Below are 21862 nucleotides of genomic sequence, written 5' to 3'. Positions count from 1 at the left end.
AACTAATAAATGTGTTTGTGATAAATGGAGAAATTGCCCAGGTGTATAGAAGTTTTCTGTGCTGTAATCAGCAAAAGAAAGATTTTTTTTTTTATAAGAAGGCATGAGGATTGGCAGATTGAAACATCAAATTCCAGTAAATTATATAGAACTATGTGAAGTACATGCATCCTACAGTCCCTTAAAATAACTACTTGCTTACATGAAGTGGAAAGGCATGAATGATATTTGTCCCATATTTCTGGGGGGTAAGACTTGAGACACTTGAATGGTCTTATCAAAAAATAATAGCAAGTGGTAATGGTTGGATTTAAACTGACCAAAACAGCAATAATGCCATCAGGTTCTGAAATGATACCATTCTCCATTAAAGCAGTATGTGTTGGAGGAGTTCCAAGCTGTTATTTATAAGATAGTTTATTTTAAAGTTTTCATGTTTGACTGGCAAGTATCATTCAGTACTGTATTAAAGCAGAAGTAATTTCCTCACAGCAGAGTGCAAAACAATGCACACACTCAATGAGAAGAAATATAAGTACGTGGTTTTTGTATTTCATCTGATCTTGAAAATTCTATATTTTGTGTTTGTTTGTTTATTTTTCTTTTTACCCAGAATGGATTATTGTGCACTCATAGCCCATTTGATGGGTTTTTAGGTGTCAGGGAGGTGCAAGGATTATCCAGTTACAAGTAGCTCTTTTCAGCTGTGGTGGCATTTAAAGGCTAGTTTGTGGTAGAAGAACTTGGACAGAAAGCAGCACAACACTAGCACAGGATGAATTTCTGCCATGTTAGAGCAGTCTCCTCTTAACTCTGCAATACAGTACACCCCTGAAGACCCAGGGAAAGTCTAAAAGTTTTTGTATCCCTCAGCAGCCTCTCCAAGGTAAAGAAGTGAATATTTCTGCTGTTGCTTTTAAGAAATCCAATAGTTTGATTCAAGACATAGCTGAGATTTAACAGTAATAGACTATTCACAGCACCATTCTGCGTATAATAAATAGAGTGGGGGTAGATCCAGATTCAAATTCCTTTTCCTCTCTCTGCTTTATAGCAGGTATTTGAAACAAGTCCTTTAAAGGAAGTACTTTTAGCACTATGGTGTAAATTGTTACAATTTTTTACAGAATTTCTACATATGTTTTTCTTTGTATAAAGTAATTGAATCTTATACAAATCTAACCAGGAACCAGGATTTGAGTCTTTTGTGAGGAGGCTGGACATGAGCAGCTGGTGATTCTGATTTCAGGTCCAGTATTCAGTGTATTTAAGTAGAAGAACAACCTCAGTAGAACAGTCTTAGAGAGTTGGGTTTTTTTAGACCTGAGCTGCAGCCCAGTGTTCAAACCTCTGAGAAAGGGAAGACATCAAATCAGATTGTTGCAGTAGCAGCTTAGCATTTATACACTTTGTACTCTGGAAACCAGGAGTCTGCAGGGCCATGGGTTATAAATTCTGAGCTGGAGAACCATATGTGTACAGTTTGGATTTAGATGCCGTGTTACTTCTGGAAGGCTGGAGCTTGGCATATCCCATTAGTAAACTGGTACAGGTCCTCATACAGTTTAGTTTCCCTGTACCTTTTAGTCTTAGCCAGCCATGTCTCTTCCACCTAACCCTGCTTGCCCTTTTCAAGGCTGGTGATCACACAGAGTTGTAGGATGCCAACCAGGGCCAGGCTGGATGGGACTTCAAGCAACCTGGGTTAGTGGGAGGTTGTACAGGGGTTGAATGTAGAAGAGATTTAAGGTCCCTTCCAACTCAAGCCATTCTATGACTTAGTTCAGTTTTTTGTTTCAACTAGTCTTATTTCAGCACATAAAGAGTGTTTTGGTACTTTATCTAAGATAACTAAGTGGATGTAGTCAATATTTTAATGAAAAACAAGAATCTGATATTTTTTTTTCTTCAATCATTTGCATAATTAGACTGAGCTAGTGCAAATCAGTTAAACAAACCCTAAAACAGTAACAAATTAAACTGAGCAGGCAACAACTGAGTTATTCTAGGTATAATATTTCTAATCAGGGCATTTTGAGGAGATTTTAATGATGTCAGAACAACCTAGAGGACTTCCATTTTTAATCTTTCAGCCTTTTATCACATGCATAAAACAGCTCCATGGATGTAAAGATAAACATATAATTTGGTGTTTTTAGAATTGGTTCTCGTTGCTTTTTGCATTTTTTGCACCTTTATACCATAGCTATTTCTGTTTGATACAGTTATTTAGTCAAGAGAGAACCGTAACTTTTATCTGTAGTTCTAATCATCTATTATTTCCTCCAAAATTACTTTTTTTCCAAGAAAGGCTGTAAACAAATCCATTTCTTTAGTAAGACTAGGTATAAGATAGTGTATTTGAATTGTTAAGACCGTATTGTAAACTTTTCTTTTTCCATTTGTTACTTTCAAAGAACTGAAGCATACTAAACAATTTCCTTTTGGAATTGCATTGAAAACAAATTTGCCTTTTTTATTTTTTTTAAATTCATGACAAGACTGTTCCTTTTGTCAAGAGTGTGCATGCTAGTTTTATGATAGTAGAAAAAGGTGTTGCTAAATTTTTAGAGTTGTTTCACAATCAGGTATTATCAGAATAATTTACTGAATTGAGAGATTATTCAAGAGACATAGATGTCTGATGTTTCACTCCATAATGACTCTTCCCATAGTGAAAGAAGCATGTGATGTGAATTCAGGGTGCTTTTGTTGTTGGCATCTTTAGTTCTGCAAATAGTGATGGAATGGCTGCATTCCTGCTTGTAAAAGTACTGGAATAAAGTTATGCTTTCAATCACTAGGTGATAGCTTAAGAAGAGGGGAAAAAGGAAGAGCAGGTTAATAATGCAAGGTTAATTGGTACAGTTCTAGGGGAGAGCCTCTCAGTAGTTCATAGCTAGAAACTATAAAACTGGAAAATCCAATAACAAAAGATTCATTGACTACATGCAGAAATAGTTAAGAACTTTATTTTTTTAATCACAAGTTCCATCTTCTCTGTGTAGCAAATCCATTGAATTACTAGAACTGTACAAAGCTACTGTAGCATGGTTAGCATCAGGGTACAAGATTTAAGTGGGCATGTCTTTGATAAATATTAGTAGCCAATAAAAAGGAGCCCTTGTAGAGTTTTGTGGTTGGAGGGTCTCTATATGAACCTCAATTGGTGTCTCTGCATGAGTACTGATTAAAAAAAATTACTAACACCAATGATTTTGTTTTATCTTACTAACTTAGTAAGTCAATTGTACTAACTTATGGGTATTTAAAGAAGTACAGAATTTAACAAATATGTCTTCAGAATTTTTAAAGATAACATTAAATTCCATTCCCATGTTCTTGTTTGTTTCCAGAACACCACAGAATTCCTGCTTTGGAAGAGGCAAGTTGGTTGCTGGGGAACATCAACCAGACTGGCTACTTCAGAGTTAATTATGATATCAGAAATTGGAGGCTGCTGATTAATCAGCTGACAAGGAACCATGAGGTAAGCTCTTCTTCTCGACCCTAAAATCTGCTTTGATATGTGAACTTTCATTATTTTATCACTGTAAATGGTTCCATTTTTCTGGTTGCTCCTCATAGGTTATCTCTGTCAGCGATCGAGCAGGCTTGATCGATGATGCATTCAATCTAGCCAGGTATGTTTGCTTGAAGATAATCTATCTTCATACACATTCCTGCAACAACTCATGCAATCCCTAACTCAGCAGTAGAGTGTGTTTTGAAGCTAAATATGTTTTAAATACACTTTTGTTCTTTTCCTTTTTTTTTTTTTTGTATGTGTATGTGTGTGTAGTGCATAAACAAGGTCTGTAGCACATTCACTGCTCTTGATCAATAATTGCTGTAGGGTATTTCCCAGTCTGGAGAGGTCTGATCAATTTTGCACCGAGTTCAATTTAACACTTTGGAAGTAAATAATCGCTTTCCACTTTCTCAAATGAACAAGGAATAAGTTCTTTTTTCTTCTTTTTCTCCCTAAAGCCTCCTCCCTCTTTTTTTTTCTTTTTCTTCTAGGGGACCGACCCCTTTTTCTATATTTTATTTGTGCTGGAAAGCACCTTCAAGCTCCAGGAGGTTTTTTTGCCCTGACTTATGGTGTTATATCATTTTTCCAATACCTTTCTTTTTTTGTAATATCTTAAAAGAGACTATTTTTCTACATTATGTTCTTCACATGGAATGGAAAGTCTGAGTTTTGTTGATTGTTTCTGGAATTTATGCAGCTTTTTGTGTTTTATTATGACTAAAGATGTGTAAATTAACACACTCAGTGCTGGTTCATGCTTTCTTTATGAACTGGGGCAATTGAATTATCACTGTTTAGAAGTCAAAACATTCATTACGTTGGTAGTCAAAGAGAAAAAATTGAGAAAAGTAGAGGAACTTTTCAAACTGAGATTTTTGAGATCTCTGGGAACACTGCATCAATAAAACACTGTCATGTCAAAGTCTTTGTGAGAAGAATTCCTGATATTACTGGATTTTACGTTTACCCATGTATTTATAGCCATAGTTGAGCAGGGGTTTGAAAGAATTGGTAGGATGGAGGTACATTTCAATAGAAGTGGTCATCAGAGATTTTTGAGATTCAGGCACAATGTCACACAAATTATGGCTCTGCAGTGTTCCAGCTTCTTTGGAGTTGTGTGCCCTACCACTCTGTTCCTGCTGCCAGTGTTGGCCTGAATATATGACATAAACTAGCAATTAGCCCTTATTTAACAGTCTCATGATGTAGTAGAGAAGAAGGCATCACAGGGAGATGAACACCCTTTTCCTTTTTGCACCGCTTTTTGTTCTTGTCTTGTAGTTTCTTCTCATTGGCATTGCTGTGTGATTAGAAGTAGGTCACCATTTCAGTTTTCAGTGGACTGTGACCTATGTACTCCTTGGCTAGAAGAATACTGCAGAATATTCTAAAATATGTAGACCACTGGATAAACTAATATGTGCTCTGCAATGTAACAATCACTACCAGCTTTTTTATTATTATTTATTTATTTGTCTACTTAGAACTGCATTTTGTCTAATAAAGCTGAAGTAATTTATGGTTGTACAGAATCAGTGTGTAGCTTTCTTCTTTTTCCATGAAGTGAATGCAGTTAGATGTGACTTTACTGAAAAACTGTTTCTGAAGCTGATTCTTGTAGGTTGGGGTTTTTATTCTGAGTACCAAGCCAGTGCTCTAGAATGTCTTCGTCATGAAACATGAAGACAAGGTCTTGATTGAAGTCACAGCCTGAATAATCTGGCGAATCTTTCCTACCTAAAAACACAGACACGGATAAGAAGCTCATTCCCAATCCGCTTTCCAAAGCACTTTAATGATAATATTGGATCCACTTTTTTTTTCTCAGGTAGTTGTGCTAAATATTTGCACTGTCTACCCATTTTTATCTGTAATTAAACAGTAATACTCTTTTAACAGGGATACACAGATAGATTCCTGCTTATTTTAAATTTTTGGACAGACTCCTGTCTACCTTGAATATATATGTTACAATCCAGTCTTGCTGTGACAGAATTCGTTGAAATAAAGATGTAGAAATGTGCTTGTTTGCAACTAGTAAATTTATAGGCTATAATCAAAGAGTAGCAGTAAGTTAGGATCTGGATAAACATGGCATGTCGTCTGTATTGTTAATCTTTTTTTACTTCACTCATCTATCACTTTTCCTAAAGAAAACAAACAAACAAACTCACAACTGATTATAATCATGCTTAAGATACTCTTATTGTCTAGCCAGCTACCTGGTATAGCTTTGTAAGAAGACTTCAGTATTTTTTGTATTCGTCCTCTCTGAGACAAAGAAAGACCAGGGGCAGGCCTACTCCTTGCTCTGCTCCTTTATCATGTGCAGGACTGGAGAGGCACTTGAGTGTTAGGATTGTTTTGGGACACTCCTTGATAGCAGAGCAACTCTGGGGATACAAAAGCATGTCTGGAAGTTCTTGCGGGGGCAAGAGGTGGGGAGTCATAAGCTGTCCTACAATACAGTGCAGTGGCCTTGCTGTGTCAGATGCAAGGCAGTGTTCCAGAACAAGCTCTGAGGACTACCTGACACAGACACTGACACAGACACTCTCAGTTTCCTCAGAAAGTCCATGTTCAGAAGGCCACAATTAGCCTAAGAGCAGCCTACCTTTTTACTCTTGGCTGTAAGACACTACGTAGAAAGTTCCTTTGCTTTTTACCAGAGCAGTGCTGCGGATGTTACCTGAATGCAGTGCTGATTCAATCTAGTGTCTGATCCACGGAGTGTATTTCTCCCTCTCCATATAATGTTATGTGATAGGGAGATTAAACACAGACAATTGTCTCTGACTGCAACATACGAAAAGGTGAGTAACCTTATTGACCAGGCACAGTAGTAGTAATTGGCAGTTTAGACCTGACTTTGGAGAAGACTGCTGTTTTTAAGGCTAATTCTGTCCTCTGATGTAGTCCCTAGTGGTACTGATATGTTATCTTCTTGTCTACCTCTATAAACACAGACATTTTGAGAGAGGAGAGAGCTCTAGAGCTTATACTTTTACATTAATCCAAGGATATTATTTTCAGTTATAAAATAAGGTATAAATGAAAATATAACTTCTTAAATTTACACATATCTTTTTAAAAACAATTTCCAATGCAAGCAGGTTTTTTACTGTATTAAATACTGTATTTCTTTAAAATGGACTCTACTTAGAGATTTCTAAAGTAACCCCTAATAAGATGTTGAACTTGATACAGATAATGTCCACTCCACAGCAGAAAGGTTCAACTCTAATTTTCCAGTGTCCTACTATGATAAGTCCTAATGTGGTATTTCTATATACTATTAATGCAAACTGATTTTGCTTCTGAAACATGTACATTTCTTATCATCAATAACATATTGAAATCCGGAGAAAGCTGAAAAAATGTAATTTATTTTGGAGCAACTTTTTTTTTCTTTTTCAAAAGATGTGTTTGATTTTATTCCTCCAAAATGTTTATTATCCTATTATTGTCCAGCATAACGATTAAAAAAAAAAAAAAGAATTGAGAAGTTCAAGGAATATTTTAAGTTCTGTGAGTTTAATTTCCTAAACCTTTACCCATTTTCTGTGTAAATGTATTCCTTCTTTCTTCTTGGTGTATTTTGGTGCCATAAAATCAATCAAGCAGAGTTGAAATGAATGGTAACAATAAAGAAAAACTACAGCTTGCCCACTGTGCTTGAATTCTCAGAAACTTGTTTGTTTTTTTCAAAATTTTTAAACATAATTCTGTTCTCAGCTGTAGTGCATACATGCCCCCTGAGGATCTGGAGTGCTGTAGCTTTGGCAGCGACATCACTTAGGGTAATATATGCCAAAAATTCTTGAGCTAGAACAGAACCTTAGCACTCTCCTTCTCATTGACGATCCTTTATCTTTTTGGGATGTTTTGTGTGAGATTTCAGAACAGTTTGAAATGATGTTGATTCCATTAAATGAGCTGGGTGTATTGATATTAGACTGAGATTGCCAGGAGAAGACAAAATGGAACTGTATATTTCCTCAAGCTTTGATTGAGCAAAAGTAGTTCAGAGAGCTGTAATAAGCAGAGTTATAGGAGGAAAGATCCTATAGTTACTTGAGAGTGTGACTAATGCTGTCAGGTTGCCTGTTTTTCTCATTTCTTGGAGTAGGGGATCAGTGAATATGTGAGATGGGATGCTTCTCACTTTACTTTAGACATCCCGAAGGTAGACCTGTAAATCTGAGCTCATCATCCTTCACTATATTGGCAGATAATGGAGAGAAATGTGCACTTGACCTCTCAAAGCGACTTAATAACAGAATTGAATAAATTACCCTCCTGATGTCTGTAGCCTTGTGCCACCCGTAATTCTTATTTGCAGAGCTCTAAATCTTCATATTCACTTACACTCATTAAACTGGTTGAATTAATCCAATGTTATGTCAAAGAAATACATCTGTTTTTATTCAGTGCTAATCAGTGTTGAATCAGATGATCAGATGTGAGTGTGGATACCTATTTTACTCTCATTTTACATATTGTTCCTTCCTGTCTGGAAGAAGGCACCTATATTGTCTCTTGAAACCCAAAGTGTATCTAATGCCCCTCTTTCCTGCTTCCATCACAGTCATGTTAAGGTGATAGCTACTTGGTTTGCTGGACAGTTTTTCAGGAATGAAGCTCTGATGCTGACAGTCTGCACTGCTATTGATCAATATCTTGCCTCCTGTTCTGCCACTGAAGAGATTGTGTAGTACTTTGGATTCTCAGATTTTTCAGACAGTTCAAATTGCCTAGTGACAGTATGGAATATTCTAAGAATAAACTCATTGATTACACATTAACAAAAGGCAAAGATAAAATTTGGTGGTAGATTTTGCGTATTTCCTATCAGTATTTCTTAAGTGGATTCATGAAAAATCATGAAGTGGTGTTATTAACTAATTGTTCAATTGCAGGGATGCTTCACTGCCCATATAAATCTCTTTTCCTGGCATTCAGTTCTGAGAGCCCTTTTTGAGTATTAGGAGGAGAAAAGGTCTGTATGACCTTAATCAACACAGAGCAGAGGAAAACAAAACCTAGTATCTATTTAACTGAGGGATGACAAACAGTGTGACATTGACTCAGAGTTTGAGTAAGTGGATGGGTAAATAAGTACAAGTGAGGAAAAGCTGTTCTTACTGGCAGAGGAAGAAGCAACCTGACCGTGTTGCAGTAGTGCCTATTTCACAGCTTATGAGGTGAGGGAGTTGTTGTCTTTCCAGTCTGAGTTCTTTTTAGGACAGCAAAACCTCCTGTTGACTTCAGAACTACAGACAGTTCTGTCAGAAATAAGCAATGGCAAAGAAACACACCTTCACAATTACCTGTAAACTAAAGAGCAGCTTCCCTTTTCAATTGACTTTTGTATAAGTTCCTCTCCAAATCTCATTCACCAGACCAAAATCAGGAGCCTGGTATGGGTAGGTAACAAGTTACAGTGGTTGTTTTCCTGCCTTTAATCAATTTCTTCTTTCCAAGTTCTAAGTTCTGCTAGCTCTAGAAAACCAAAAGTCTGAGAGTAAGGGAAAGGACAGTATCAACCTGAATTTTAGTAAATAAATCCAGATTCTTTACACTGACACACATTTGTGTTTAACAGGTGAGGTAGTTGACTGTGAGGTTGGTTCCAGAAGTAAAATGCAGAAAAACAGTACGGCAGTACTATATAGAAGCAACTGCTGACCAGTGGAAATCCTGACTGTAGTTATCCTGTAACTTAATCTCTAATTTGTATGCTCTGATTCATATGAAAGCATATGAAATTAGAATTCTTTGAAAATTTGGAAAAATATTTTCTTGAAGAGGGAAGTGATTGTTCTTCTGTACACTGTACTGTTACAGCCTTTCTTTGAGCACTGTGTGCAGTTTGGGCACCCCTGTACAAAAAGGACATAAACTATTGTAGTGTGTCCAAAGGAGGGCTACAAAGATGGTGAAAGGTCTGGAGAGCAGGATGTGTGAGGAGTAGCTGAGGTCCTTTGGTTTGCTCAGCCCAGAGAAGGGGAAGTGAGGGGAGGACACATGGTGTCCTACTGATGTGGAGGGTCAGTGCTGAGTTTTGCTCTCTGGTGACAGTGAAAGGACCTGAGGGAATGGCATGGAGCTCTGTTAGGGGATGGTCAGGTTGTGTGTAAGGGAAGAACCCTTGTTCTTCATCAGATGGTGGTTGGGCACTGGAACAGGTTGCCCAGGGCAGTGGCCACGGCCCAAAGTGCTGGAATTCAAGGTGCTTTTGGACAATGCTTTCAGACACAGAGTTTGATTGTTGAGTTGTCCTGTGAGGAACTAGGAGTTGAATTTGATGGTCCTTATGGATCACTTCCAATTCAAGATATTCTGTGATTCTATTAAATATGAGCTTGTCAAAATTAATGAAGTGTTGTTCATTGTAGTTTTCCACAGTGGAAGATTTCATTTATGGTGGCATTTGTAGTAAGTCTTCCAGCATGTCTAGGATAATTAGTTCCGATTTACACTTGACTGTGTTAGTTAAAGTCCTGTCCAGTGTAATGATGTCAAGGCATTTGAGGCACCATTTAAATCTCTGGGTCTAGATAACAAGTAAGCGACAAAGATAGAAGTTCTCATCTAGCCTAGGTACTATCCTTCAAATTTTTTCAATTTTCAGCAGCCATATCCAGGGTTGTTGACCGTGTTTGTCTTGAGTCATTCATAAACAATCATATTTAATTCATTTAAATGCATAAACTGTGCAGTTAAACTCCAGCTCTTATTACTACTTCTGATACCATTTGGTGGTAATTCAACACAGAAAAACAACAGATACGTTAAGTAGCTCCCTTAATTAGTGCCTCTGAGTACTAGCTACTGGAGCAAGTATCAGATTGACAGTTTACATCATGCTTAATTAATAGTGATATAGTCTTAGCATTTTAATAAATAAGGCCTTATTAAAATTATTTAAGAAGATACCATAGTAACTTTTCACTGTCATGAAAATTTTAGTGATGGTTCTACACATGAGCAATTGACTTAGATATGTTTTCCTACAAGAGTTTTTGGTTTTCCTTTGACATAAATACTTTTTCAATGAGCCACAGCAGTTGTACCTGTCTTAGAGAAAATAGAAAGCCACAAATATTTTAAGGTAGCCGTCATTCATTCCATATGCTGTGTATCAACCCATATGTTCATCGACATATCACAGCCTTGATATCTGCTCTACATGGAGATATATTTTTTTCAGCTTATGTTTACATATGTTCATAAAAAAAGAATCAAACTGATTCTTGACAGTAAGCATTCCAAAAGTCAGTTCTGTTATTGGAGTTATGTATCACTCTCTCATCTGATTTTCTTGTGTAGATAAGAGCAGTGCAGCAAATTGTACAACACATTTCAGGGAATCACTGGTGCTGCAAGAGCATATTCTGGAGAATAGAAAAACCTATTGAGAGCAGCTGAAGAAGTTGAATAAGAGTCTTTGGAATGCACAAAAGAGAAGCTGTAGATCTCAGTTCTCTGTAGGGAGTTTAGTGCAGTGGATAGGTCTGGGTGTAACATGAGTCTGTCCTGTAGAAATGGATGTTGTTAATCCACATTCCCACAAAATTTGCCTATGTATTGATTATTCCTTGTATGATTATAGCAATAATTTTGTCCTGTAACCTATGTTAACTCAATCCTTAGCAGAAGACAAGAACAAACTCTTTCAGGAAAACATGACAGTAGTTTTACAGGAGTGCCAGAGCTATTTTTAGCTGCTGGCTGTCAGCCTGTTGTTTTTTCAACTCACGCTCTTGGTCTGTTCAAGATGCTTACTGAAATTATCTTGATATGGGTGTATTCATGTTGCAGTGCAGATGCTGTGGACTGTTGCATGATGTCAGGAGAGAGGAACGGTCTGTAAAATCTGCCTTGGGAGGGTTAATCTAAACAGTGCTTAATTACACCTTGGTGCTCAGCTTGGTGTTTCAGGTTAAACAAGGAAGGTGGCACTAGTAGAGCTCATTGAAGGCTTCTTAGAAACTTTGGGTGGAAAGGGGGCTGAAAAATGCAAATAAAATGTTTGTATTTGTGATGCAGGGGAAGTCTTTGTCCATCCTCACAACTTCTGCCATTCTATGAGGGTTCTGTTGTCCTCTTCTTAGTTATGTTTGTTCCCTCTGCTCTGCTCACATCTATAATGCCCTTTTTCTTTCCTGCAGCTGTGTTCACTGTTTCCCCACCTCCTTTTCTTCTGCTTTTACAATAAATAGCTTTTTTCGCCTTCTTCTTCTAATATGCCATTACTTTCTGAGAGTCTGGCAGGACCAGAACAGTACACAAGAAACCCTGCTGCTCCTTGCAGCGGGGAGGCTGGAAATACTGCTCTAAACATCCTGTCCTTTCCCTTTTTAACAGCACCAACAAAGGCAGTATGAATTAGAACTAACTTTTCTAGCTAGAAAGGACTAACATCAGTATAAACAAAAATCTGCCACCTTAGGCTGACTGCTCTGCCTGCAGTTTGGAGCTCAGAAACTATGCTACTTTCTGGGCTCACCCAGTTGCACTGTGCCAGGATTGTTGTCATCTGGAAGAGGTTTGATCTTTGGCAATATATGTTCTGTCTGCTTGGCAGAAGAGACCCAAATAGCTGCCAGGATACACTTCTGAACTGAAAGTGCAGATTGTACTTTCAAGTTTTTTGGTCATCATTTGGTGATTTTATAAAACAAGTTTTGAAAATGTATGCTAGCATTTATTGGTAGCTTGTGTAGAAGAGTAAGGTCTCTTTTCTCAATAAAATGTAACTCTTAGAATTAATGTTGTATGAGTTTGGCTTCATCATATTTGGCTAGAATTGTGTTTTCCTCTAAGTAAAACAGTAAATGGAAAGACTGTGTAAGGAGTAATGCGCTGGACAGAGACTAGAAAAATCTCAGGTGCTGTTTTTGCTATGGAATTGTTAGGTGACCTTGGTAAAATCACTTAAACTGTTTGTGTGTCAGTTTTCCCTCTGTAAAATGAAGATAAGGGAATAGGTGAGGGGTTATAAGAATTTCAGAGACTCTTTTATTATAAATATGTTTATAGAGAATTGCTTTTACAGAAATAATATCTAGCTGTGTAGATATTCTGTCAAACAAAATTCAGATTGTATACTTGTTTTCAAGATCTCACTTTTGTACTTTGCATATGAAGTTCCTAGTTTTTAAACATAAAATTCACTTGTCTGATTCATACAAAAATTGCAAACATTAGAACAAGGAAGGAAAGAAGGATATGAAAATGTTTGGCCCGTAACAATAAATTCAATTCTTAATATTCTCAAACATGCTTTCATAGGTATCAATGCTCATTGTCAACTTCAGGAGTAGAAGGGCTCTTTTATTCTGCCCCTCTCAAAAATCACTGTGATATAAAATAAATAACACTTCTAATAGCCCAGACATCTGAAAATGACCTCTACCAGCTCCCAAAATATATTCAAATTTCATCAATTAATTTAAGTGACAGACACACCTACAAAATCAGAGTTTGGCAGTGATGAAAAACATGACATTATCCAGCTTACTGCAAAGTGTTAATTTTCAGCTCATTCTTTTTTTATCTTGTACTCCTCCTCTGCTTTGTGTGTTGTTCTGTGTTGGTTTTTTTTTTTTCCATATGGAAAAAAAGAGGAAAGGAAAGATACTAAGCCCAGTCTGAGAAATTTTCATTGTTTTATTTTTACAAATGCTGTTTTTTGAAAGTGGTGGGTTTTCTCGCTCTTTTCAACAAGGGCGATTAATTAAAATTAACACTAGCCTTCACTTATGTGGCAACTCTAAATCTATGAAAAATAATTTAAACCATGTGATTACACTGATAATTGCATTGAATTTGAGCTATTTTGTGCAGGATGCTTAAAATGCTCTTGTGTGGAGCTGAACGTCACTTGAAAAGCCCTCACATATTATGCGTGTAAGAAAACATAATAATAAGCGTGCTTCACTTAACATTGTCATACTTTCTGAATCCTTTGATGTTAAAGAGGTTGAATGCTGATTAAATTTAGCACTTACAATGAGCTCGTAAGCTAAATGGTCCTGTTGTACTTACCAAAGTGCATTCCTGTCCTGTTTATGTGGAAGTCCACAGCTGGAACAAATAATAATGCCTCCATTATGACACTTTGGATGTCTTAGAAAAGCAGAGTCCTCATCTGGACCTGAGTCAGTCCAGTGCTGGGAGTGGAAGGTGATGATTTTACACTCAAGGTCTTTGGGCCTATTTTGCAGGTTGTTCATCCACTTTCTATGAGCAGGTGTTATTTTTCCAGCTTCCTTTCCTGAATATGGGTGACAGACATCTTAAGGTTTTAGTATTTGAATTTCCAGACTTTTAGAAGTGGAAGATGACATATGTGACTTCAGGAGTTTATTTCACTCTTGCACAGGTTGTCTTGCTCAAAGCTTTTTCTTCTGTGCTAGCATTCACCATACTGTTTCTACTGAGCTGCCTCAGAACTGCTGTTAAAGTAGTGTGGGAAAATATGTCCTGAATACATCAATGGGGGCACCAGTCCTTGGTGCTTCCAGAAGAAATGAATAAGGCTAGGAAAAGCCAAGTACAGTTATGTTTCTCAGTGGCTTAAACTAATCCAGACACTTGACCTTAAAGGTAAAGGAATGAGTCAGTGAATAAGATGCTGATTTATTTTAAAATACCTCGTTGTGGGTTAATGAATATATCCAGTTATTCATACACTGCATATGCACAGAAATGTAACTGAAGTTAATCTGAGTTGCACATCTATGTTCTGAAGAGCTGCATTTTTTCTCTTCAAACTTATCCAAACAGAAAGCTAGTCATATGTTGTTTCATAAGAAACAGATAATGCAGGGTGAGTTTTAAACCAGTGGCAAGTAAATCACTTCATTTCCATTGTTTCAACAACATCGACCAGTTTGCTGCCAGCTTGGATTTTCTGATTTTGATTTAAACACATGATTTATCATGGCTTTGTTTGGTGATGGAACTAAGGGATTGATGGTACACGTGTATGTGGGATTCTCATCACTGTAAGGCAACACTGTCGTTTTGTGACAGGGTCTGTTTGACTGGTGCTGGATTTATGGTAGAAATAATTCAGAACAGAGTAATTTTCCCTTGGCAATTACACTACCATTTGGTACTTTGTCCCTAAGGGGAAAACGAATGTGCTGGGTTCTGTCCATAAGTTCAGCAGCTCAGTGTAAAGAACAAATCAAGGTCAAAATGCACTGATGTTTCATAATATAGACTAGAACTCTAGTTTTTATCTGACTTGCTAAGAGCTCATGTCACTTAAAGATTATTTTGAATCAGTATAGGATTTTTAGTGGGATATTTTTATGATGAGTATTTCCACATTTGTTGTTTTCTATTCAGTCTTTTTTTCTTTATAGCAATGATCACTGTAACAGTTTCTTCAGTGTAAGCAGAATAGTAGCTTGTTCAAGGGTCAGTGCTTAAGATATTGTATAGTATCCTACACAACTTTGTATGCATATTACTTTTGAGAGGTCTTCATCTGTTTCTGCTCTTGTCATAAAAATAGAGAATAACCTTTTCACCAGTTTGTCAGCAACCTCTTTAGGCATGAAAAACCTGCTGGGCCAGGATGCTAGTCTACAGATAATTTGTCTAATGACTAAAACAGATCTCTTTGCTTCTCCGTGTTCTTGTTCTCCTCTTTAGTTCATTAGACAACAGTGAAATCTGGGAACATGGATGAAAAGATAAACTTCATGTTTTGCCGTGTTTCTAACTGATGCTAAAGTTTTGCACAGCAGTGGCTACAAAAGGTTGACATACTGGTAAATTGTTGGATAAGAACAGTTATATAAAGAGGAACAAAACAACCAAGAGTATCAAATGTAATTATTTTCATTAAATTTTGCTTTTGTAGGCATGTTTTTTAAATGACTCAGTACAAAGAAGGCTGGTGTAGAGCTTGTAGAGGCTTTTTTCTAAACATGGACTCTTATCTGTGTGACCAGTAATGCCAATCAAAAACTTCTAATCTAGAATGCAGAAAAGACCCCTGCTTTTTATGTTTTACAGTGAAGTTACTTTAATAACATTTCATTTTAGAACATGTACATGGATTTGCTAATACCGAGAGAAGTACCAGAATTAAAATATCACCATGCCCTTGGGAAGAGGAGCACCAAAATTGTAGTGCTTCTAGGATACCAGTCTCTAGTGGCCTATAAAAACTAAGTCAGATCGCTTTCAGGAATGGCATTGGTAAGAACCTGCCTCAGAAGAGAAGAGACTAGATGAGTTCCTGATGTTTATTCCAACATTCATTCCAGATGTAGTTTTACAAAATTTTTAACACTCACTTGAGAAACGCTTAACCTGAATATTAGTTTGCATTCAGGCACTGTTTATAAGTCAACAGTGACTTTTGTCTGTTTTATATGCTGTGTGCATGTAGTGACTATCCCAAATTTCTTTGCAGAACTGTGGTTGTAGATACTTGCTTGTTCTCAGATGGCTGCTTGAGACACCTGGAGGAACAAAGTTATGTCTCAGACCAGTCATATGATTTTGCATCACAATATGGCTGTGGTATTTATGTTTGTTACATGGTTTTGATATAGCTTATAATTAGTTATTTCCTGAGTGACAGACAATTCTTCAGTTTTCTTCTGACATGACTAGGCTGGAAAAGAACCTCGTCTCTTTGCTCTGGTACATCAGTCAGTATTTGATGGTACTTCTGCTGGACTTTAAGGACAGAAAATGAAATCCAAAATATGGATTTTTGTCACTGACGTTTCACTAACAGTGATGGAAAAGACTAATAAATCAAGCAGCGTGGATAAAGTGAAAACTTTGATGTAGGGTATTTGCTGCCTTTGAATAAGTAACACCAGGCTATTACGTGACAGGGAAATTAATTTATGTTTTTCCTCTTGATGGGAAAGTTGCTAATATTACTTTTCTTTTTGTCATAATGATAACTGTTAAGCATTCTGTTAAAATTTTCTTCAGGTCTGAATGTGAGTTTGCAGAGAAATGCAGAACAGGCTCGTTCTGTATTCTGCCTTCTTACTTCATCTTAGTTGTCATCCTGCTCCATAAATGAGACAAGTGGTTTCAATTAGCAATTGTCAGCCAGCTGGTGGTATGTCTTTGTCACAACTCTTGTGACTTTCATTCTTTTGACCATTCCTTCCTACTTTACCAGGGACAAATGTTTTCCTTGTGCTGACTGCATTCTGTGTAACCATTTTGAAACTATTTCTTATCAGATAGTGAAGGAGTGTCCTAGAAGCATATAAGGACACCTTGGCTCATTGTTTCTTGGCTAATAGGTAAATTTGCCATTGCTCAACTGAGCCAGATTGTCTTGCTGGATTCAGTGTCACCAGGGGAAGGGGAGCCTTTAAATCAGCAGACAGAGTTTTAGTGAAAGCATTATGATTATACAAAAATGCTAAGCTTGGGAAATAACTGCACAGTTTTGTGAAGATACAGAATCATAGAATGGTCGGGGTTGGAAGGGTCCCTTAAAATCATGTAGTTCCAACCCCCTGTTGTAGACAGGGACACCTCCCCCTACACTAGGTTGCTCAAAGCCCCATGCAGCCTGGCCTTGAATGCTTCCAGGAAGGGAGCATTCACAGCCTCACTGGTCAACCTGTTCCAGTGTCTCACCACCCTCACAGTAAAAAATTTCTTCCTGATATCTAGTTTAAATCTACCCTCTTCCAGTTTAAAACCATTTTTCCTTGTCTTATCGCTACTTATAAAAAATCCCTCCCTGGCTTTCCTGTAGGCCCCTTCAGGTACTAAAAGGCCGTGATATGGTCCCCCTAGAGCCTTCTGTTCTCTAGGCTGAAAAGACTCAGCTCTCTCAGCCTGTCCCCATAGGGGTGGTGCTCCAGCTCATCTTAGTGGCCCTCCTCTAGACCTGCTCCAGCAAATCCATGTCCTTCTTGTGTTGGAGTGTCCAGAACTGGACACAGTACTCCAGCTGGGATTTCCCAAGAGCAGAGTAGAGGGGCAGAATCACCTCCCTCAACCTGCTGATCACTGGAGCTCAGTCATTCTGCTTTGACTGTTTCATGTCTTCTGCTGAGCAAGTTGGTGTGACAGTCCTGTTACCACTAGGACAGCTTACACAGCTCCTAGATCTGTGATTTAAATTTTAGGTTTTCTGAATTATATGAAATTTTGTGGTTCATGGTTTATCTTTTTAAATTTTGGGTTTTTTTTTTTAAGTTTAGAGTAAAATCTTTTATCCCGTTTTCTAATCCTGTGAATGCCAAAAATTAGCAATCTTTGAATTTGGCCTGACTGTTACTAAACTCCTTCCTTTTTTTTTTCTTTTTTTTTTTTTGTATGTCAATCTTCCTCAAACTTTTTAAGCTGTACTATACACCAAAGATTTTATAGCATGTATGTTATATCATACATTTTACACAAAAAGCCAGACAATTAGTGCATTTATCTCTTCTTGGCAGAAACTATTTAATGGCAAATAATGTAGAAAATAAATGTATTCAGAATAGAATGTCCATGAACAGGACTTAGTCACGGAGGCTGAAAAGTTGGGATTGTCACAGTTTTTTGTTCTTTGAAATGTGTTGACATGTCTTCCACAAGGACCTGCTCTTAGCATTGATTCTGTTGATCTGGAAAGTTGATTTTTTGAATTGTGCATAGGTGTTTTTCAAGTGTCACGTGCAGGAGGAGGAGAATGTTCAGGACAAAATAGGAAAAGCTCAGTCTTTGCCATAATCTGATAAGTATGGATGTTTGAAACAGTGAGATGATGAGAACAGCAGTTTCCATTGTGAATGGGATGAGTAGCATCAGCTTAGAATCACAATTCTAAAGCTGATTAGGAAAGCCAAAAGCTCTTGAATAAGTAATAGATCTCTGAGTTCAATGAATTTGTTTCTTCATGGAGAAGTTAAACTTAAAAAGAAGAGGAAATAATCTGTTTCTTTGGCAGTGATGATTTCCCTTTTGTGATTAGCATAGAGAAACTCAATTTAGGCATGATCCTAAATGTCCATTAGTGCAGCTATAATAAACATTCATGTGTTTATTTCTTATTTAGCATATTTTCTAGAGACATTTGTCTTGTTCTTTGCTCCACACTTTCTCATGTCAATCAAATTATCAGTAACAATAATCACAAATCCTGTTACGATCTAATTATGTGTATGGAACTTTGAGCTAGTTTACCTCTTTGCTAATGTTACCTCCAAGATGTTTAACTCTGTTGTCAAATCAAGCTTGCTTCTGGCGCCGTGATTATAGTTATGCATCGTTATGAAGCGTTAAGACCTAAAGTTCATCTTGGTATTTTCCTGCTTCAGAAGCAAGAAAGATCTGTAAAAATGAAGTAATGCCTATTAAGCTTTCTCCGGTTTTAGATGTATTGAACTCTGTCCACTGTCTGTTCTGAGAGCCCCATTCTCCTTTCACATCTGTTCAGTGACTGAGTGTCTTGGTGAACTCCTCAAGAAATCTTAACTTCCTTGGTTGAGTCTGCTCTGTAACTGGAGCTGAGAAAAGAGCCTTGCTGACAAAATGGAAACACAGATGACAGCACACTGGAGAGTGTGTAATAAGGACACGGCATAGACAATTTTAAAGTATGATACATGAGCTCATTTCTTCCACAAGAACTGGTAGGGTAGGGGATTACGAAGCACAGTAATTTGCATGGATGTGCTGCATGTTACAAGAAAACTGTGGTTTTGGATCAGTGTATTTCAAAGGTTTTAGCAAAGTAGTTCTTAAAATAACTGATGTTACAACTGAGATCAGTTTATGTATAGATCACGTGATCTAAGATCACGTGTATGTATAGATTCTTTTCTGTTATGACCTATAAATTTCTTCATTTGCTATAACAAGCATTCAAGTATTCATCTTCTCCATGTGATGGAAATTAAGATGACCGTTGGTGACCAACTAGGACAAAATATATATATCATACTGCAGTCAATGTTAAATTGAAGCTTGTGGACTCCAGCTTCCTGAGTTTAAGTGTTTAATGAAAATAAAATCATTATCTCCTCTCTAGGCAGGTAGAGAACTCCTGTGGGATTTAAACACATGCATCAGCAGAAGAACAGACCTGTGTGTTCTGGCAAGTTCACACCCACAGGGTTACACTTTGTTTTTGCAATCTGGGTAGTTAAGAAAAAAATACTGTTTTGAAAAAGGAAAATGAGTACAAATCGTAAAATGTGATGTTTCCAGTACTTAGATCTAAAAAGCAGCTTCCAAATGCTGTATTGCACTTTACTTGTAAATCTAAAGCTATTAATATAAAAAAAAAAAAAACAACGTTCTTGAAACCCTACTAAACTCTTTTCCTTTCAGGGAGAGGCTTTTTATGTCAGTAAAAGAACAGGGCAAAATTCTACCTGATTGATTGATAAACCTGTGAAAAAAAATTGCTTACATGGAAAGTGCTGAAAAACTCCTAACCAAAATATGTCATTGGATGCTACTTCAGTTTAATACAGAAAGTTGTTCTAAAATGGATTGCAGTTAGAAGACAAGGCAGCTATGAAGAAGAGTGAAAAGTTTGGGGAAGAAAACTATGAAACTAAACTAACCTTATTTGCTATTAGTTTTTCCCAGCTGACCGAGAACATTTGAAACAGTTTCTGAAACAACATACATTGGCTTGTTGATTTTATGCAGACAAACTTTCTATCTTACGCATCAACAAAGCAGCACCTTTTTTGAAAAAAAAAAAAGACAGTTTATTTTTAAAGTCAGTTACTTCATTGTTCATAATTTCTATAGCTACTAAAATCTGTATATATTAAGGGCAGTTTATTTAGCTTTCCTTCATGTGTTTTCATACCTTCCTTCATCCAGTAAGTAGGTTTCCACCTGTGTTGGGGGAGTGTGTGTGTTCTGTTTTCTATGTGATTGACTTTTATGTCCTTATACTGTGATGAGTTTATCATGTTTTTCTGCCTTTTAATTTCATTTGGAAAAAAAAAAAAACCCTCATTTTTGCCTTATAATGTATCTCTAGCAAAATCAATTTAATACTAACTTCATTTATTGTGCAGAGCTGGTTATTTGCCTCAGAATATTCCGTTGGAGATTATCAGATACCTTTCAGAGGAGAAGGATTTTCTACCTTGGCATGCAGCCAGCCAAGCTCTTTATCCTCTAGATAAATTACTGGACCGCACAGAAAACTACAACATCTTCAGTGTAAGAAATGCATAGTCTCCCTCTCTCTTCCCCTCTTCCCTCACTCCCTTTTATTACCAAGAATTGGACTGTTCTCCAGTTAGATTCTGTAAGTGGCCTATAGATACTAACTTTCTTTGTAATGATTCCTTATTTGAACATACCAATTGTCAAGCTTTGGTTCATTTTCATTTGAACAGTAGGAACTTGTTTGAGACACATATGATAAATAGAAGGACAAGTAATTATTTATCCTATAGAATATTACAACAAATATTTTACTTAAAAGAGACAAAGTAATCTATTTGCAGATTTTTATCTTTTGTGGAGCCCCTCAGCTGCATTAAATTGATGCAGAAGCTCATCAAGAGCATCAAATGCAGGCACAACTTAATAGGATGCACGCCACTGAAGTAAAGATTTGTAGTCATTATTTTCTCCAAAAAGCCATGGTGAATTCAGTGCAGTTACCTTAATTCACAAGGATTAGTTCACCATTGAATCAGAAGCCCATTCATAATTGGGTCCAAAGGGACCACAGTAGCAACTAATGATGGGTATTTAAGATGGACGTGACGAGTATTTTACCTGGGGAAAAAAAATAATAATAATAATCCTAGCTATGCTGAAATGTGTTTAATAAAGATACAGTGAAGTGTATGTAGTTTACATAGTTTGAATGTTGTGTAATTTAGTAAAGATATTTGAATGAAAGAACACTCTAAAGCTTGAAATGCTTAGTTGTGCTTTTTTCTTAGATATGTATTTGTGTGTGTGTAAATGTGTTTATTCACACATGCTCAGAAAGCAGGAAGCTAGAGGTGACTGGGCATATGTAGTATGTTTAATTCCATGCTTATGTATAAATATATACACAGAACTACCTGCTCTCTACATTGTAGGCCCACATGCAAATCAGAGCCGTATCATAAAATGATATTGAATTAATTTGCATTTTCAGTCTGTTATTAACTACACAGAAAAGTTCTTACTAGACTGCCATTGGTACACTTTTAAACATGCCTGTGTAAAGAAAGGACAATTTTAATAAATAAAAACAGTAAAATTCACAGCTGGCTTGTGTTTTATCACTACTGATGAGAGCTTTGAAAGCAGAGGTGATAGTAGAGGAAATAAAAAGTCATTTTAGTCACAGAA

The 21862-nt window shown here is 36.8% G+C and overlaps 1 protein-coding gene across 1 annotated transcript in view; it reads left to right on the top strand.

Annotated features, from left to right (window-relative positions):
* TRHDE (thyrotropin releasing hormone degrading enzyme) overlaps nucleotides 1-21862 on the top strand; it is a 207013-nt gene that overhangs the window by 162523 nt on the left and 22628 nt on the right. Inside the window, exons 11-13 of the mRNA XM_065741352.1 lie at nucleotides 3357-3490; nucleotides 3589-3644; nucleotides 20578-20725. Of these exons, the coding sequence (XP_065597424.1) occupies nucleotides 3357-3490; nucleotides 3589-3644; nucleotides 20578-20725 (338 nt within the window). The remainder of the gene's footprint in view (nucleotides 1-3356; nucleotides 3491-3588; nucleotides 3645-20577; nucleotides 20726-21862) is intronic.

The sequence above is a fragment of the Cyrtonyx montezumae genome, unplaced genomic scaffold (assembly GCF_038088225.1).
Source record: "Cyrtonyx montezumae isolate F1298 unplaced genomic scaffold, pur_monq_1.0 scaffold_3, whole genome shotgun sequence".
NCBI lineage: Eukaryota > Metazoa > Chordata > Aves > Galliformes > Odontophoridae > Cyrtonyx > Cyrtonyx montezumae.
Note: the sequence above shows the minus strand (reverse complement) of the source record. Positions and strands in the feature narration are given on the sequence as shown.